The sequence below is a fragment of the Hyla sarda genome, chromosome 7 (assembly GCF_029499605.1).
Source record: "Hyla sarda isolate aHylSar1 chromosome 7, aHylSar1.hap1, whole genome shotgun sequence".
In the NCBI taxonomy this organism is placed as follows: Eukaryota; Metazoa; Chordata; class Amphibia; order Anura; family Hylidae; genus Hyla; species Hyla sarda.
Genome location: NC_079195.1, coordinates 223429225 through 223446119, shown reverse-complemented (window position 1 = coordinate 223446119; position 16895 = coordinate 223429225). Strand labels below are relative to the sequence as shown.

Sequence of the window (16895 nt, the reverse complement as noted above, 5' to 3'; positions counted from 1 at the left end):
GAACAATACAGTCATTGCATATAATAATTAATATAGGGGTAGCTAGATACATTAGCGACCCCTGAAAAGAGCATGCTGGATGTTATGCACCAATACTCTGTACAGCATATAGATGACAGGACCCGGACGCAACGGTTATGGCGTCTATCTGGGATAAATCCTAACGATGTGTGTATAACCCGCAGTGGCGGGGAGCCTAGCATACAGGCCAGCTGCTAACACACATTTTAGTATCACAATAGATGTGCGGTGTTGCAGACTACCAAACAGGGGTTAACGTATACCAATGTTTCCCAACCAGGGTGCCTCCAGCTGTGGCAAAACTACAACTCCCAGCATGCCCGGACAGCCAAAGGCTGTCCGGGCATGCTGGGAGTTGTAGTTTTGCAACAGCTGGAGGCACCCTGGTTGGGAAACACTGTTATAAACATTGGTAGATTTTTCATGTTCTGTAACCATTTGCAAACTCAGCGCTACGTTTAAAGGGGTACTCCGGTGGAAAACAATTTTTTTTATTTTTTATTTTATTTGTTTTTTTAAATCAACTGGTGCCAGAAAGTTAAACAGATTTGTAAATTACTTCTATAAAAAAAATCTTAATCCTTCCAGTACTTATTAGCTGCTGAATACTACAGAGGAAATTCTTTTCTTTTTGGAACACAGAGCTCTCTGCTGACATCATGACCACAGTGCTCTCTGCTGACATCTCTGTCCATTTTAGAAATTGTGCAGAGCAGAATATGTTATACTATGGGGATTTTCACCTTCTCTGGACAGTTCCTAAAATTTTTTCATAGAAGTAATTTACAAATCTGTTTAACTTTCTGGCACCAGTTGATGAAAACTTTATATATATATTTTTTTTAAATCAACTAGTGCCAGAAAGTTAAACAGATTTGTAAATTACTTCTATGAAACAATCTTAATCCTTCCAGTACTTATTAGCTGCTGAATACTACAGAGGAAATTATTTTTCTTTTTGGAACACAGAGCTCTCTGCTGACATCATGACCACAGTGCTCTCTGCTGACATCTCTGTCCATTTTAGGGACTGTCCAGAGCAGCATATGTTTGCTATGGGGATTTTCTCCTTCTCTGGACAGTTCCAAAAATGGACAGAGGTGTCAGCAGAGAGCACTGTGGTCGTGATGTCAGCAGAGAGCTCTGTGTTCCAAAAAGAAAACAATTTCTTCTGTAGTATTTAGCAGCTAATAAGTACTGGAAGGATTAAGATTTTTTTTCATAGAAGTAATTTACAAATCTGTTTAACTTTCTGGCACCAGTTGATTTAAAAAAAAAAAAAAAAGTTTTCATCAACTGGTGCCAGAAAGTTAAATAGATTTATAAATTACTTCTATTAAAAAATCTTAATCCTTCCAGTACTTATTAGCTGCTGAATACTACAGAGGAAATTCTTTTCTTTTTGGAACACAGTGGTCTCTGATGACATCACGAGCACAGTGCTCTCTGCTGACATCTCTGTCCATTTTAGGAACTGTCCAGAGCAGCATATGTTTACTATGGGGATTTTCTCCTACTCTGGACAGTTCCTAAAATAGACAGAGATGTCAGCACAGCAGAGAGCACTGTGCTCTTGATGTCAGCAGAGAGCTCTATGTTCCAAAAAGAAAACAATTCCTTCTGTAGTATTTAGCAGCTAATAAGTACTGGAAGGATTAAGATTTTTTTTCATAGAAGTAATTTACAAATCTGTTTAACTTTCTGGTACCAGTTGATTAAAAAAATTTAAAAAGTTTTCCACCGGAGCGCCCCTTTAACTTCACAATAGAGCCTCTCTTAAGCAAGCTTAAAAAAAAGCTCTATTGTGGAGCCGAAATGTGACTGTTCTAAACAAGTGAGGAAAAAAAAAGTACAATTCTTCCTATTTCGGATATGTGGAGTGCCGCTTCCTTTTTGGATTTGTATTGATTTTCTAAAGGAATACTCCAGCGGTGAGTTGCTTCAGTAAAACTTTAGCTTTTATTTAAACATCTTTGAAAGCATTTATATCCATGTGGACAAATAGAACGTCACTGACGCGTTTCGGTAAATACATGACCTTAATCATAACTAGTCCATGATTAAGGTCATGTGTTAACCAAAACGAGTCGGATTATGTTCTATTTGTCCACATGGATATGAATGCTTTTAAAGTTTTACTGAAGCAACTCACCGCTGGGGTATTCCTTTGGAAAATCACGTTTGGATCAGTGGTCGCAACTCCCGGCTATCCGTGCAGGAGGAGCATCAGAGAGGGTGAGAGTCGGTGTGCACAGACTATGGGGGGAAACTTAACAAAACTTGTGCAGAGAAAAAGCGGTCCAGTTGCCCATAGCAACCAATCCGATTCTTTCATTTTTCAGAGTCTTTTTTATTTTTTTTTTTTTTTTTTTAATAAAAGAATCGATCTGATTGGTTGCTAGAGATGAGCGAACTTAGAGTAAATTCAATTCGTCACGAACTTCTCGGCTCGGCAGTTGATGACTTATCCTGCATAAATTAGTTCAGCTTTCCGGTGCTTCCGTGGGCTGGAAAAGGTGGATACAGTCCTAGGAAAGAGTCTCCTAGGACTGTATCCACTTTTTCCAGCCCATCGTAGCACCAGAAAGCTGAACTAATTTATGCAGGAAAAGTCATCAACTGCCGAGCCGAGAAGTTCGTGACGAATCGAATTTACTGTAAGTTCGCTCATCTCTATTGGTTGATATGGGTCCACTGACAGGCCCACTTTTCCTCTGCACAGGTTTTGATAAATCTTCCCTTTTGTGTTGATTTTATTGACAAATTTGTCTAGTTTTGGTCCCCACAATAACCCCTCCCTTTCTCAGAGAAGTATGGACCATTAGGGGTCATATTTTGGGTAGGGTCAAATGCGCCATATTTTTGCTGCTCCATATTTTCCTACCCATGGAAGTCAATGGGTAACAAAATCAGCTGCATATTTTGCTACTCATCAATTCCAATGGGTAGGACAACAAGCAGCAGCAAATACGCTGCAAAATACGGGCACGTGTGATCCTACCCTAAAAAAATATCAATCTCCGAATATACTGAGGTTTATCACCGTAGTAGGCTCTGCCCAAGCTGCCATTCATTATTACCGTATTTTTTTTTTTTTTACACTTTTAGTCCCCTTAGGGGATTTTTAGGAGGAATCATTTGATTCCTCATACAGATTGAAATGGTTTCATAAAATCACATTGATCTGTGTGCTCTGCGCTCGGTCCTGCCAGGCTTTATCATTCAGAGTAGAGATGAGCGAACTTACAGTAATTTCGATTCGTCACAAACTTCTCGGCTCGGCAGTTGATGACTTTTCCTGCATAAATGAGTTCAGCTTTCCGGTGCTCCGGTGGGCTGAAAAAGGTGGATACATTCCTAGGAAAGAGTCTCCTAGAACTGTATCCACCTTTTCCAGCCCACGGGAGCACCTGAAAGCTGAACAAATTTATGCAGGAAAAGTCATCAACTGCCGAGCCGGGAAGTTCGCTCATCTCTAATTCAGAGCGCAGGAGCCGCCGCCGAAGGTGAGGGAAGCCCCTCCACAGTGGATCGCCGCCCCCCCCCCCCGAAATTTCGCTGGACCACCAGGGATGTGATACAGGCACCATTGACAGCGGCGATCGGAAGGGTTAATAGCCGGCCGTGGCGATCGCGGCATGTCGTCTATTAAGGCCGGCCCCCAGCTACAGGAATCAGCTGGAGGCCGGCCGGTATGATGCGGGCTCGAGTCGGGAGCCGGGGTCATATCACATTAACGGCCATTGGACGAGTATACACGTCCATGGTCGTTAACAGGTTAAAGCATTCGGCTCTATTTTTCCCCATCAAAACGACAGATCGCCCCTTATGGGTCTGATACACCCCAATAAAAGTCAGTGGGGTCAATCAGTCCCCGTCGATGTACATCATGTGACAGATCTGCACTCTGAGTCATGATTTCAGTCTATGCTGAAAACCATAATAGCAGCGTGAACAGAGCCTAAAAATGAAGCCCATAATCAGAAATAAACCATGATAATTACCGTCCTCCGCGCAGATTCCCTTGTATTTCACGATATTCTCATGGTAGAGATTGCGCAAAATCTGGATCTCCTTGTTGAGGTCAGAGATGTGGGTTCCTCCTGTTCCCGGTTTAAGGGATTTCACAGCGACCAGCTCGCCGGTGTTGTCACCTTCAGGATCATATCGACATAACTCCACCTTCCCAAAGTGACCCTGCGAGACAAGAGGAAAAAAATAAAATGTTTACCTGTGCGGAATAGGACGGGGGAAATAGGGCCAAATTAAGAAGACTCCGCACTCACCTCTCCCAAGTCCCGCACTCTTTTCAGGAACCGCTTCTCAAACAAACTCGGATCAACTTGTGTAGAATGAGACGGTTCGGATACGATGTCTGGATCTGAGAGTAAATACAATGAAAGGATCACAACCAAGTTCAATGATCTATGAAATGCGGCCCTCCAGATGTTGCAAAACTACAACTCTCAGCATGCCCGGACAGCCAATGGTCACTTTTTATACCTTCCTTATTAAAAGTTTACATCACCCGCCTTTTCCCCAAATTCCATATAAAAAAAATATATAAACATAATAAAAAAAAAAAACATATGTGGTATCGCCGCGTGCGTAAATGTCCGAACTATATAAATATATCGTATATTAAACCGCACGGCCAATGGCGTACGCGCAAAAAAAATCCAAAGTCCAAAATAGCGTATTATTGGTCACTTTTTATACCATATAAAAAAGGAATAAAAAGCAATCAAAAAGTCTGATCAAAACAAAAATGGTACTGATTAAAACTTCAGATCACGGCGCAAAAAATGAGCCCTCATACCGCCCCGTACGCGGAAAAATAAAAAAGTTATAGGGGTCAGAAGAGGAAAATTTTAAATGTATTAATTTATGAGCATGAAGTACGACAAAATCAAACCTATATAAGTAGGGGATCATTTTAACCGTATGGACCTACAGAATAAAGAGAAGGTGTCATTTTTACCAAAATATTTACTGCGTAGTAACGGAAGCCCCCAAAATTTTCTAAATTGTGTTTTTTCTTCAATTTTGGCTCACAATTATAATTTTTTTTTCCATTTCGCTGTAGATTTTTGGGTAAAATGACTGATGTCATTACAAAGTAGAATTGGTGGCGCAAAAAATAGATAAATAAATTTAAAAAAAAGCCATCATATGGATTTTTAGGTGCAAAATTTAAAGGGTTATGATTTTTAAAAGATAAGGAGGTAAAAAGATAAAAAGAAAATTTTTACTAAAGTGCAAAAACAGAAAAACGCTTGGTCCTTAAGGGGTTAAAAATAATAATGGCAGCTTGGGCAGAGCCTACTACTGGGATAAACCTCAGTATATTCGGAGATTGATATTTTTTTAGGGGAGGATCACACGTGCCCGTATTTTGCAGCGTATTTGCTGCTGCTTGTTGTCCTACCCATTGGAATTGATGAGTAGCAAAATATGCAGCTGATTCTGTTACCCATTGACTTCCATGGGTAGGAAAATATGGAGCAGCCAAAATATGGCGCATTTGATCCTACCCTAAATATGACCCCTAATGGTCCATACTTCTCTGAAAAAGGGAGGGGGTTATTGTGGGGACCAAAACTAGACAGATTTGTCAATAAAATCAACACAAAAGGGAAGATTTATCAAAACCTGTGCAGAGGAAAAGTGGGCCTGTTGCCCATAGCAACCAATCAGATCGCTGCTTTTATCTTTATTTTTTTAAATGCCTCTGCAAAATAAAAGAAGCGATCTGATTGGTTGCAATGGCTGTCCGGGCATGCTGGGAGTTGTAGTTTTGCAACATATGGCGGGGCCACAATTTGGAGACCATTGATCTAAACAATGAGAAATACAGTGGCCCCTCAACATACGATGGTAATCCGTTCCAAATGGACCATCGTTTGTTGAAACCATCGTATGTTGAGGGATCCGTGCAATGTAAAGTATAGGACAGTGGTCTACAACCTGCGGACCTCCAGATGTTGCAAAACTACAAAACCCAGCATGCCCGGACAGCCGTTGGCTGTCCGGGCATGCTGGGTGTTGTAGTTTTGCAACATCTGGAGGTCCGCAGGTTGAAGACCACTGTTAGAGGAAGTTGTACTCACCTGTCCCCGCCGCTCCGAACCGTCACCGCTCGTCACCGCTGCCCTGGATGTCGCCTCCCATCGCTGTCGCCGCGTCCCCGAGGTGTGCCCCCTGCTCCGGCAAGGCCTCTGCTTCCCCGGCATCCTCGCTCTCCGTCGCCGCCATCACGTCGCTACACACGCCGGTCCTATTGGATGACGGGACGGCGTGCGCAGCGACGTGATGACGATGATGGAGAGCGCCGGGGACGATGCAGGGGATCCCGAAGAGAACGCGCTGGAGCCCCGAGGACAGGTAAGTGATCATCAGCGGACCACATGGGGCACCGTAAACGGCTATCCCGTGGTAGCTGAAGCAGTCTGCGCTGCCGGATAGCCGTTTATGCGATGGCCCTGACATACAAAAGCATCGTATGTTGATGCTGCCTTCACCATGCGATGGACTCTGAGAGTGATCGTATGGTGAAATGATCGTATGTCGGGGCCATCGTAGGTCGGGGGGGGGGGGGGGTCACTGTACAACTAGTCCAGCTCCCCGTACACACCACCTCAATGACTAGTTACCCAAGACTCTGTGGCTTTTTTAAACTATGATTTTTCTGAAACGCCAACGCGTTTCGGAGTACATCATAGTATTCTAGGCCCAACTGCCTGCATCTATTTCATGCTGCCCGGCAGTTGGGGCAGCAGAAAGCAGGTGACAGGTTCCCTTTCATGACATGTAGCCAGCTGTAGGTCAGTGACACAGGAGCAAGATAAAGGTGCATTTCTGTATCCATATTATGGCTGCATGTCCTGACCCAGATCTTAAAGGGGTACTCCACAGCCCAGCATTCAGAACATATTGTCACAAACGTTTGGAGTGGGTGGCGGGGGGTCGTGACTTGCATTGAGGGGGGCGTGGTGTGACGTCACAAGGGGCGTGACCATGACACAACCCCAGCCGCCTGCACCCGGCGTTCGGAATGAATGTCGAGTGCTGTACAGAGATTGCGGGGGTCCCAGCGGCAGGAACCCTGGCGATAAGACATCTTATCCCCTATCCGTGGCCCCGCGTTATAGAACAGGTGCGGACTCTGGACGTACAGGTACGCCCTGGGTCCTTAAAGGGGTATTCCAGGAAAAAAAACTTTATTTTATATATCAACTGGCTCCAGAAAGTTAAACAGATTTGTAAATTACTTCTATTAAAAAAATCTTAATCCTTTCAGTACTTATGAGCTTCTGAAGTTAAGGTTGTTCTTTTCTGTCTAAGTTCTCTCTGATGACACCTGTCTAGGGAAAAGCCCAGAGGTTTGCTATGGGGATTTGCTTCTAAACTGGGCGTTTCCCGAGACAGGTGTCATCAGAGAGGATTTAGACAGAAAAGAACAACCTTAACTTCAGAAGCTCATAAGTACTGAAAGGATTAAGATTTTTTAATAGAAGTAATTTACAAATCTGTTTAACTTTCTGGAGCCAGTTGATATATAAAATAAAGTTTTTTCCTGGAATACCCCTTTAAGTGGTTAAACCAGCTGGAAGACATGTTATAGAGCAGCACAAAACTGCATATTCAGGCGGTGACACTCACTCTGCTCCTCCAGCTTATTGATCTCCCGCATTATTGCCCGGAAAAAGGGTCTCCTGTTGGCGTCGTAGTTCATGCAGTTTATGATCAGATTGGCCAGCTCAACGCACGATGGTTTGGTCAGCATGAAGCAGCCTTCGTAAAATCTTTCTTTCTGCAATAATAAAAAATTGGAGAAAGTTAAAGCTATAAAAGAGCAGCAAGACAAGGGGGTCGCGCAAAAAAAAAAAAAAAAAAAATTGACTGACATGTAACAGTTCATGATGATTCAGGATACAGGAAGGAACCAAAAAAAAAAGGACTAAAATTAGACAAATATAACAGAACATGGTCGCACATCCACAACTTGTGCGATGATCTCATTGCTTCTCAGCATAATTTCAGAAATTAAAGGGATACTCCAGTGGAAAACTTTTTTTTTTTTTTTTTAAATCAACTGGTGCCAGAAAATTAAACAGATTTGTAAATTACTTCCATAAAAAAAAAAAATCTTAATCCTTCCAGTACTTATTAGCTAATGAATACTACAGAGGAAAATGCTTTTTTTTGGGGGAACACAGAGCTCTCTGCTGACATCACGAGCACAGTGCTCTCTGCTGACATCTCTGTCCATTTTAGGGACTGTCCAGAGTAGGAGAAAATCCCCATAGCAAACATACGCTGCTCTGGACAGTTCCTAAAATGGACAGAGGTGTCAGCAGAGAGCACTGTGCTCGTGATGTCAGCAGAGAGCTCTATGTTCCAAAAAGAAAAGAATTTCCTCTGTAGTATTCAGCAGCTAATAAGTACTGGAAGGATTAAGATTTTTTTTATAGAAGTAATTTACAAATATCTTTAACTTTCTGGCACCAGTTGATTTAAAAAAAAATATATAAAATAAATAAAAAGTTTTCCACCGGAGTACCCCTTTAGCAGGTTGTTAGTGTACCTTTAGATCAAAACGTGCAAGCCCGCTTTCCCCGTGGAGGCCACCTGATAAGAGTAAGTCCCTAAACCAGTGTTTCCCAACCAGGGTGCCTCCAGCTGTTGCAAAACTACAACTCCCAGCATGCCCGGACAGCCTTTGGCTGTCCGGGCATGCTGGGAGTCGTAGTTTTGCAACAGCTGGAGGCACCCTGGTTGGGAAACACTGCCCTAAACTAACATTGATGTAGCATTAGGTGGCAACTTACAGAGTCCCTGTGACACCAAACCCACAGGGGGAATGACCCAGAAGCACGGACAGCCTCAATGCTGCCCGACCAAGCCCTTGGCACACACAGAACAGACCGCTCCATACCTCCGCCAGGGTCTTATCCTTCAGAGGAACTTCTCCATTAAAGCAGATTTCCCACAAGGTGGTCCCAAAACTCCATTTATCGGCTGCGACACTCAAAATTTTGGAGTCATCAACACATTCTGGAGCAATCCAGGGAATCCGCTCTACACGTTCTGAAATATAATCAGTAAAATATTAGAGTGATCTACTGCAACTGGTGTGAACCTACAGGACCAGTAAAGGGTGCGTTCACACGGCCGTATGTCCAAGTTTTTTTTATCCCTGTTTCGATTCCGTTCTTGCAGGATTAAAAACGTTTAAAAAAAAATCCCATTCATGTCAATGGGATTTTTTTTACAATTCGTTTACATCCGTTTGTACCCGTCTGCACTCATTTCCGTTTTTTTTGACGGCAGAAAAAAAACGGCGCCTTCAGTATTTTTTTTTTCCGTCAGAAAAAATGGAAGAAAAAACGGATACAGTAAATTTAACATTGAAGTCTATGGAAAACGGATGAGACTTTAATGTCGACCGTTTGCATCTGTTTTTTCAATCCGTTTTTTGATCCGTTTTTTTACTTCTGAGCATGCTCAGAACAAAAAAAAAAATGTATTAACTGAACAATAACTGATTCAAATGGATAACATCCGTTTGCATCCGTTATTGTCCTTTTTTTTTTTTTTTTTTTTAAAGTAAGTTTTTATTTTTGACGGGAGACGGGACGGGCCGTGCGAACGCAGCCTTAAAGGGGTATTCCAGGGCAAAAAATTTTTTATATATCAACTGGCTCCAGAACGTTAAACAGATTTGTAAATGACTTTTATTAAAAAATCTTAATCCTTCAAGTACTTTTTAGCAGCTGTATGCTACAGAGGAAATTCTTTTCTTTTTGAATTTCTTTTTTGTCTTGTCCACAGTGCTCTCTGCTGACACCTCTGTCCGTGCCAGGAACTGTCCAGAGCAGCAAAGGTTTGCAATGGAGATTTTCTCCTGCTCTGGACAGTTCCTGATACGGGCATCAGGTGTCAGCAGAGAGCACTGTGGACAAGACCAAAATAGAAATTCATAAAGAAAAGAATTTCCTCTGTGGCATACAGCTGCTAAAAAGTACTGGAAGGGTAAAGATTTTTTTTTAAATAGAAGTCATTTACAAATCTGTTTAACTTTCTGGCACTAGTTGATTTAAAAATAAATAAATAAAAATGTAGTACCCCTTTAAGCGTAACCTTTACAGCAGGCAGATGGACAGGAGGAGGCAGGGGCTCAGGACAGATCCATTTCGCGCATCAGCTCATGGAAGCGTGCTCAGCCGCGCGAAACGGATCTGTTATACTTATATAAGGTTATACTTTATCTGTCACAATAAAGCCAACACATGCATGGTAAGTGCAAATCTTCTATTTGTTTCTTCTCTGCTGCCATTTGTTATCTCACTACAGTATAGACCAGTGTTTCCCAACCAGGGTGCCTCCAGCTGTTGCAAAACTACAACGCCCAGCATGCCCAGACAGCCTTCGGCTGTCTGGGCATGCTGGGTGTTGTAGTTTTGCAACAGCTGAAGACACCCTGGTTGGGACACACTGTTATATATACAGGGGCCACAGGATCATCAGGGGCAGGGAAATCATCTTACAAGTCCCATTCAACTATTTTGCATTTGTTGTTCCAGCATGCAAACCCGGCTCGTCCGCCCATGACCGCCAGCCTAACCCTCGCAACTGCCAAGACATAGGCCCTCATTTACTATTCTAAACCCGACTTGTTTTGTCGGGTTTTTTTATGGCGCATCTTTGTCTGCGACATGTCGCAGACATCGTGCGCCAGTCTGCGACACGCTGCAACATTTTTTCCCGACGGACCCGATGTGGATTCTCCCAAACCCCAAAAAGGGGCGTAACCCGACATTTCTGAGCTTTCCCACGTATTTATAAAGGTTTCCGACCCGAATTTGTTGAATTGTTGTGGATTTTTTTCCCGACAACTCAGAGGAGTTGGAAACCAAAACCAACAAAACCCACGTGCGACAAACAGGATGCGACATAATAATAAATACCAGGGGGAAAAAGCAGTCGGGTAAGAAAGCAACATAGACTTACAACCCGATTTTCTAAGTAAATGAGGGCCAATGTGTGAATTGTAGTTTCCACTTACAGCTGGGCAGACAAAAGTGAAATGTACAGAACATATTGGGGGGGGGGGGGGGTTTATATTAGGACCGGTATCTCACGCTGGTCTAAATAAATCCTCCCCCAGTGCATGGGCATGCTGGATTTATGAAGAGACGCCCGCCTCTCTAAATTCACGTGAAAAAAATGACGCCAAAATCAGACAACCCAGATAATGTAGCGATGCTGGAGATTTATTGAGAACGGCATTGCATCTGCGGAAACGTTGCATGTGTAATTTTGATGGAGTAAATCTCCAGCATCACTACATCATCTGGGCCGTCTACATTACCTGGGCCGTCTACATTACCTGGCCCCTCTACATTACCTGGCCCCTCTACATTACCTGGCCCCTCTACATTACCTGGCCCCTCTACATTACCTGGCCCCTCTACATTACCTGGCCCCTCTACATTACCTGGCCCCTCTACATTACCTGGCCCCTCTACATTACCTGGCCCGTCTACATTACCTGGCCCGTCTACATTACCTGGCCCGTCTACATTACCTGGCCCGTCTACATTACCTGGCCCCTCTACATTGTCTGGCCCCTCTACATTGTCTGGCCCCTCTACATTGTCTGGCCCCTCTACATTGTCTGGCCCCTCTACATTGTCTGGCCCCTCTACATTGTCTGGCCCCTCTACATTGTCTGGCCCCTCTACATTGTCTGGCCCCTCTACATTGTCTGGCCCCTCTACATTACCTGGCCCCTCTACATTACCTGGCCCCTCTACATTACCTGGCCCCTCTACATTACCTGGCCCCTCTACATTACCTGGCCCCTCTACATTACCTGGCCCCTCTACATTACCTGGCCCCTCTACATTACCTGGCCCCTCTACATTACCTGGCCCCTCTACATTACCTGGCCCGTCTACATTACCTGGCCCGTCTACATTACCTGGCCCGTCTACATTACCTGGCCCGTCTACATTACCTGGCCCGTCTACATTACCTGGCCCGTCTACATTACCTGGCCCGTCTACATTACCTGGCCCGTCTACATTACCTGGCCCGTCTACATTACCTGGCCCGTCTACATTACCTGGCCCGTCTACATTACCTGGCCCGTCTACATTACCTGGGCCGTCTACATTACCTGGGCCGTCAACATTACCTGGGCCGTCAACATTACCTGGGCCGTCTACATTACCTGGCCCGTCTACATTACCTGGCCCGTCTACATTACCTGGCCCGTCTACATTACCTGGCCCGTCTACATTACCTGGGCCGTCTACATTACCTGGGCCGTCAACATTACCTGGGCCGTCTACATTACCTGGGCCGTCTACATTACCTGGGCCGTCTACATTACCTGGGCCGTCTACATTACCTGGGCCGTCTACATTACCTGGGCCGTCTACATTACCTGGGCCGTCTACATTACCTGGCCCGTCTACATTACCTGGGCCGCCTACATTACCTGGGCCGCCTACATTACCTGGGCCGCCTACATTACCTGGGCCGTCTACATTACCTGGGCCGTCTACATTACATGGGCCGTCTACATTACATGGGCCGTCTACATTATCTGGGCCGTCTACATTACATGGGCCGCCTACATTATCTGGGCCGTCTACATTATCTGGGCCGTCTACATTATCTGGGCCGTCTACATTATCTGGGCCGTTTGACTTTCCTGTGTTTTTTCTCTAATGATTGTTGTGTTCTTGGGTAGCAGCCGGTTTCGTCATGTGCAAAAGACAAACGGTGTCTGGTGCTCTCACTGAAATCTATGGCAGCTCAGAGCTGGAGAAGATTTTAGCTACAGTTTACACCTGCTAGCAGTAAATTTGGCGCACAGAGCAACCACGCCTCTCTGAGCAAGACCTTGCCCCCTCTCAGTAAGCCCCGTCCACTTGGGGGGCGCACACGATGGAGAGGAGCAAAAATTCATAAAGAATTAAAGGGGTTCTCCGCTGCCCTGCCTTTCGGAGATCCGCTCGCAGCGTCCGGAAGTTCATTACTCCGAACGCTGTGTGCGGGCTTCCGTGTTCGCGGCCGCCCCCTCGTGGCGTCACGTCCGCCCCCTCAACGAAAGTCTATGGGAAGGGGGCGCGACAGCGAACACGGAAGCCCACACACAGCGTTCGGAGTAGTGAACTTCCGGACGCTGCGAGCAAAGCTCCGAAAGGCAGGGCAGCGGACAACCCCTTTAAGCAAACTTTCTGGGACTTTTTAATAAATGTCCCCATCGTGTTCATCAATCGCACCCCAGCGTCAGCCCGTCTTACCTTGTCTAGTGAGCACAGTTATTGGTATGCCGGGGTCGCTCAGCTTTATAAATGGACCACATTCAGTATCTATCCCTTCTCTGGCTAGTAGAATGTTCTTCATACAAACGTTCCCGTGCACCAGGTCTTTATCTTCCTGCAGACAGACAGAAATGCTTTTCATTTTCTAAATAATCCAACTACAAGATACAATTCATAATTTCATACAATGGGGGTTATTGACATCCATCTGCCTAGTGAGGACCCTGAGACATAAGTGTATTACAGTGAAATCTCCCATAGTGGACACCTCCCAATAGTGGACAGTTTTTAACCCCTTCATGACCCGGGGGTTTTCCGTTTTTGCACTTTCATTTTTTTTCTCCTTACCTTTAAAAAATCATAACTCTTTCAATTTTGCACCTAAAAATCCATATGATGGCTTATTTTTTGCGCCACCAATTCTACTTTGTAATGACATCAGTCATTTTTACCCCAAAATCTACGGCGAAACGGAAAAAAAAAATCATTGTGCGACAAAATTGAAGAAAAAACAAAATTTTGTAACTTTTGGGGGCTTCCGTTTCTACGCAGTCCATATTTCGGTAAAAATTACACCTTATCATTATTCGGTAGGTCCATACAGTTAAAATGATCCCCTACTTATATAGGTTTGATTTTGTCGCACTTCTGGAAAAAATCCTAACTACATGCAGGAAAATTTATACAGTTAAAATTGTCATATTCTGACCCCTATAACTTTTTTTATTTTTCCGCATACAGGGCGGTATGAGGGCTCATTTTTTGCACCGTGATCTGAAGTTTTTAGCGGTACAATTTTTGTATTGATCGGACTTTTTTATAGCTTTTTCTTGATTTTTTCATGATCTAAAAAGTGACCAAAAATACGCTATTTTGGACTTTGGAATTTTTTTGCGCGTACGCCATTGACCGTGCAATTTACTTAATTATATATTTTTATAGTTCGGACATTTACGCATGCGGCGATACCACATATGTTTATATTTATTTTTATTTACATGGTGTTTTTTTTTATGGGAAAAGGGGGGTGATTTGAACTTTTATTAAGGGAAGGGTTAAATCACATTTATTAACTTTTTTTTTTACACTTTTTTTTTTGCAGTGTTATAGCTCCCATAGGGACCTATAACACTGCACACACTGATTGCCAGCACTGTTCACTGCAAAGCCATGGCTTTGCATTGATCAGTGTTATCGGCGGTCGATTGCTCAAGCCTGCATCTCAGGCTTGGAGCAATCAACCGCCGAAGGGACACGCGGTAGGCAGGTAAGAGGAACTCCGCTCGTGTCCCAGCTGATCGGGACACCGCATTTTCACTGCGGTGGTCCCGATCAGCCCCACTGAGCAAGCGGGAAGATTTTACTTTCATTTTAGATGCGGCGTTCAAAGTTGAAAGGGTTAATAGCACGCGGCACCGCGATCACTGCCGCGCGCTATAAGCCCCGGGTACCGGATTCAGATACATGCCGGGACCGACCCGATATGACGCGTGTCACCGCGTGACCCAGCGTTATATCGCGGGAGCCGGCCAAGGACGTAAATATACGTCCTTGGTCGTTAAGGGGTTAAATATAAGACTCCAATATCTGTGACTATTCCGTAAGTATATTTGTGGCTCTTCCTGATCTATAACCATTTTCCCTCATCCGATTGGCCTAGTTAATAATAAATCAACACGGGAATAATGAACTACATCCGTCTTAATCTGCTGCATGTGCAGATGCACCCGGGGAAGCGATCAGCCGCAGCCGTCAGCGGAGAGAGAGAGCAATAAGGATTAATGGAACATGAGCCGCGGTAATGAAGAGACACTGATTGAGGTTACTGCATTTGCTCTGTGATTTAATGGAGCCGTTTAGCGTTGAAGCGCTGGGTATAAGATGTCAGCTTCGCACGGTGGAAATTAATAGTGGTATTGATCTTTCTCCTATTACAGAATCGTTTTCTGCCTATTAAGGATCTGAATGCAGAAATGAATAAAGTCATTTGTTTTCTTATGCAACTTTTAACCTCTTAAGGACGCAGGGCGTACCTGTAAGCCCTGTGCCCGGTCCCGGTATTTAAAACGGGGTCACGCAGTGACCCCGCGTCATACCGGGTCGGTCCCGGTGGCTTATGATAGCCGGGACCCTAGGCTAATAGTGTGCGGCACAGATCGTTGTGCCAGGTGCTATTAACCCTTCAGATGCCGCGATCATAGTTGATCGCCGCGTTAAAAATGAAAGTAAACACTTCCTGGCAGCTCAATCGGGTTGATCGGGACTATCGGGATAAAATCACGATGTCCCGATCAGCTAGGACGCGAGCGGAGGCCCCCTTACCTTGCTCCGTCGCATCCGATCGGCGTTTGATTGCTCCAAGCCTGAGCTACAGGCTTGAGCACTCAAGCCCCTATTACGCTGATCGATGCATAGCTATGGTTTTGCAGGGATCAGGGTAAAAGATCAGTGTGTACAGTGTTATAGGTCCCTAAGGGAGCTTTAAGACTGCAAAAAAAAGTGGGGAAAAAAAGTTAATAAAAAGTCATTTAAAGGAGTACTCCGGTGCACACTTTTTTCATGTTATCCAGTCCGGGCTGCAAAATAAAAGAAAACGCACTCTCTCTTACCTGCCAACGCGCCCCCGGAGCTCCGGTACAGGCGTTCGGTCCCCGGGCTGTATTCTTCTTACTTCCTGTTAGCCCAGCACGTCACATGGAGCTTCAGCCTATCACCAGCAGAGGCGGGACATCGCTGCGGCCAGTGATAGGCTGAAGCTCCGTGTGATGTGCCGGGCTAACAGGAAATAAGAAGAATACAGCCCGGGGACCGAACACCTGTACCGGAGCTCCGGGGGCAGGTAAGAGAAAGTGCGTTTTCTTTTATTTTGCAGCCCGGACTGGATAACATGAAAAAATGTGCACCAGAGTACTCCTTTAACCCCTTCCCTAATAAAAGTTTGAATCACTCCCCTTTTCCCATAAAAAAAAACAAAAAAAAAAACTGTGCAAATAAAAATAAACATGTAGTATCGCCGCATGCGTAAATGTCCGAACTATAAAAATATATCATTAATTAAACCGCACGGTCAATGGCGTACGCGCAAAAAAATTCCAAAGTCCAAAATAGCGTATTTTTGGTCACTTTTTATATCATGAAAAAATGAATAAAAAGTGATCAAAAAGTCAGTTCAAACCAAAAATGGTACCGATAAAAACTTGAGCCCTCATACCACCCCATACATGGAAAAATAAAAAAGTTATAGGGGTCAGACGATAATTTTTAATGTATAAATTTTCCTGCATGTAGTTATGATTTTTTTTGAGAAGTACAGTAACCCCCCGACCTACGATGGCCATCGCATTAACTGCTATCCGACAGCGCAAAATGCTTAAGCTGCTGTCGGATAGCAGTTTAAGCATCCCTGGCAGGTTCACTTACCTATCCCCGCTGCTCCGGGTCCACTTCGCGATCCTCCGGTGTCTTGCGCATCTTCTCCAGGGTCCGGGCCTCGCTTTCCGGCGTCGTTATTACGTCACTACACACGCCGCGCCG

General features: G+C 44.5%; 1 protein-coding gene across 4 annotated transcripts in view; it reads right to left on the bottom strand.

Moving 5' to 3' along the window:
* The window catches only part of JAK1 (Janus kinase 1), a 188713-nt gene that overhangs the window by 21794 nt on the left and 150024 nt on the right, over positions 1–16895 (bottom strand). For all 4 annotated transcript variants that reach the window (XM_056532842.1, XM_056532839.1, XM_056532838.1 and 1 more), the window contains 5 exons: positions 13341–13476; positions 8960–9111; positions 7684–7834; positions 4308–4402; positions 4026–4218 (listed from right to left, as the gene is read on the bottom strand). In XM_056532842.1, coding sequence (XP_056388817.1) covers positions 4026–4218; positions 4308–4402; positions 7684–7834; positions 8960–9111; positions 13341–13476 — 727 coding nt within the window. The remainder of the gene's footprint in view (positions 1–4025; positions 4219–4307; positions 4403–7683; positions 7835–8959; positions 9112–13340; positions 13477–16895) is intronic.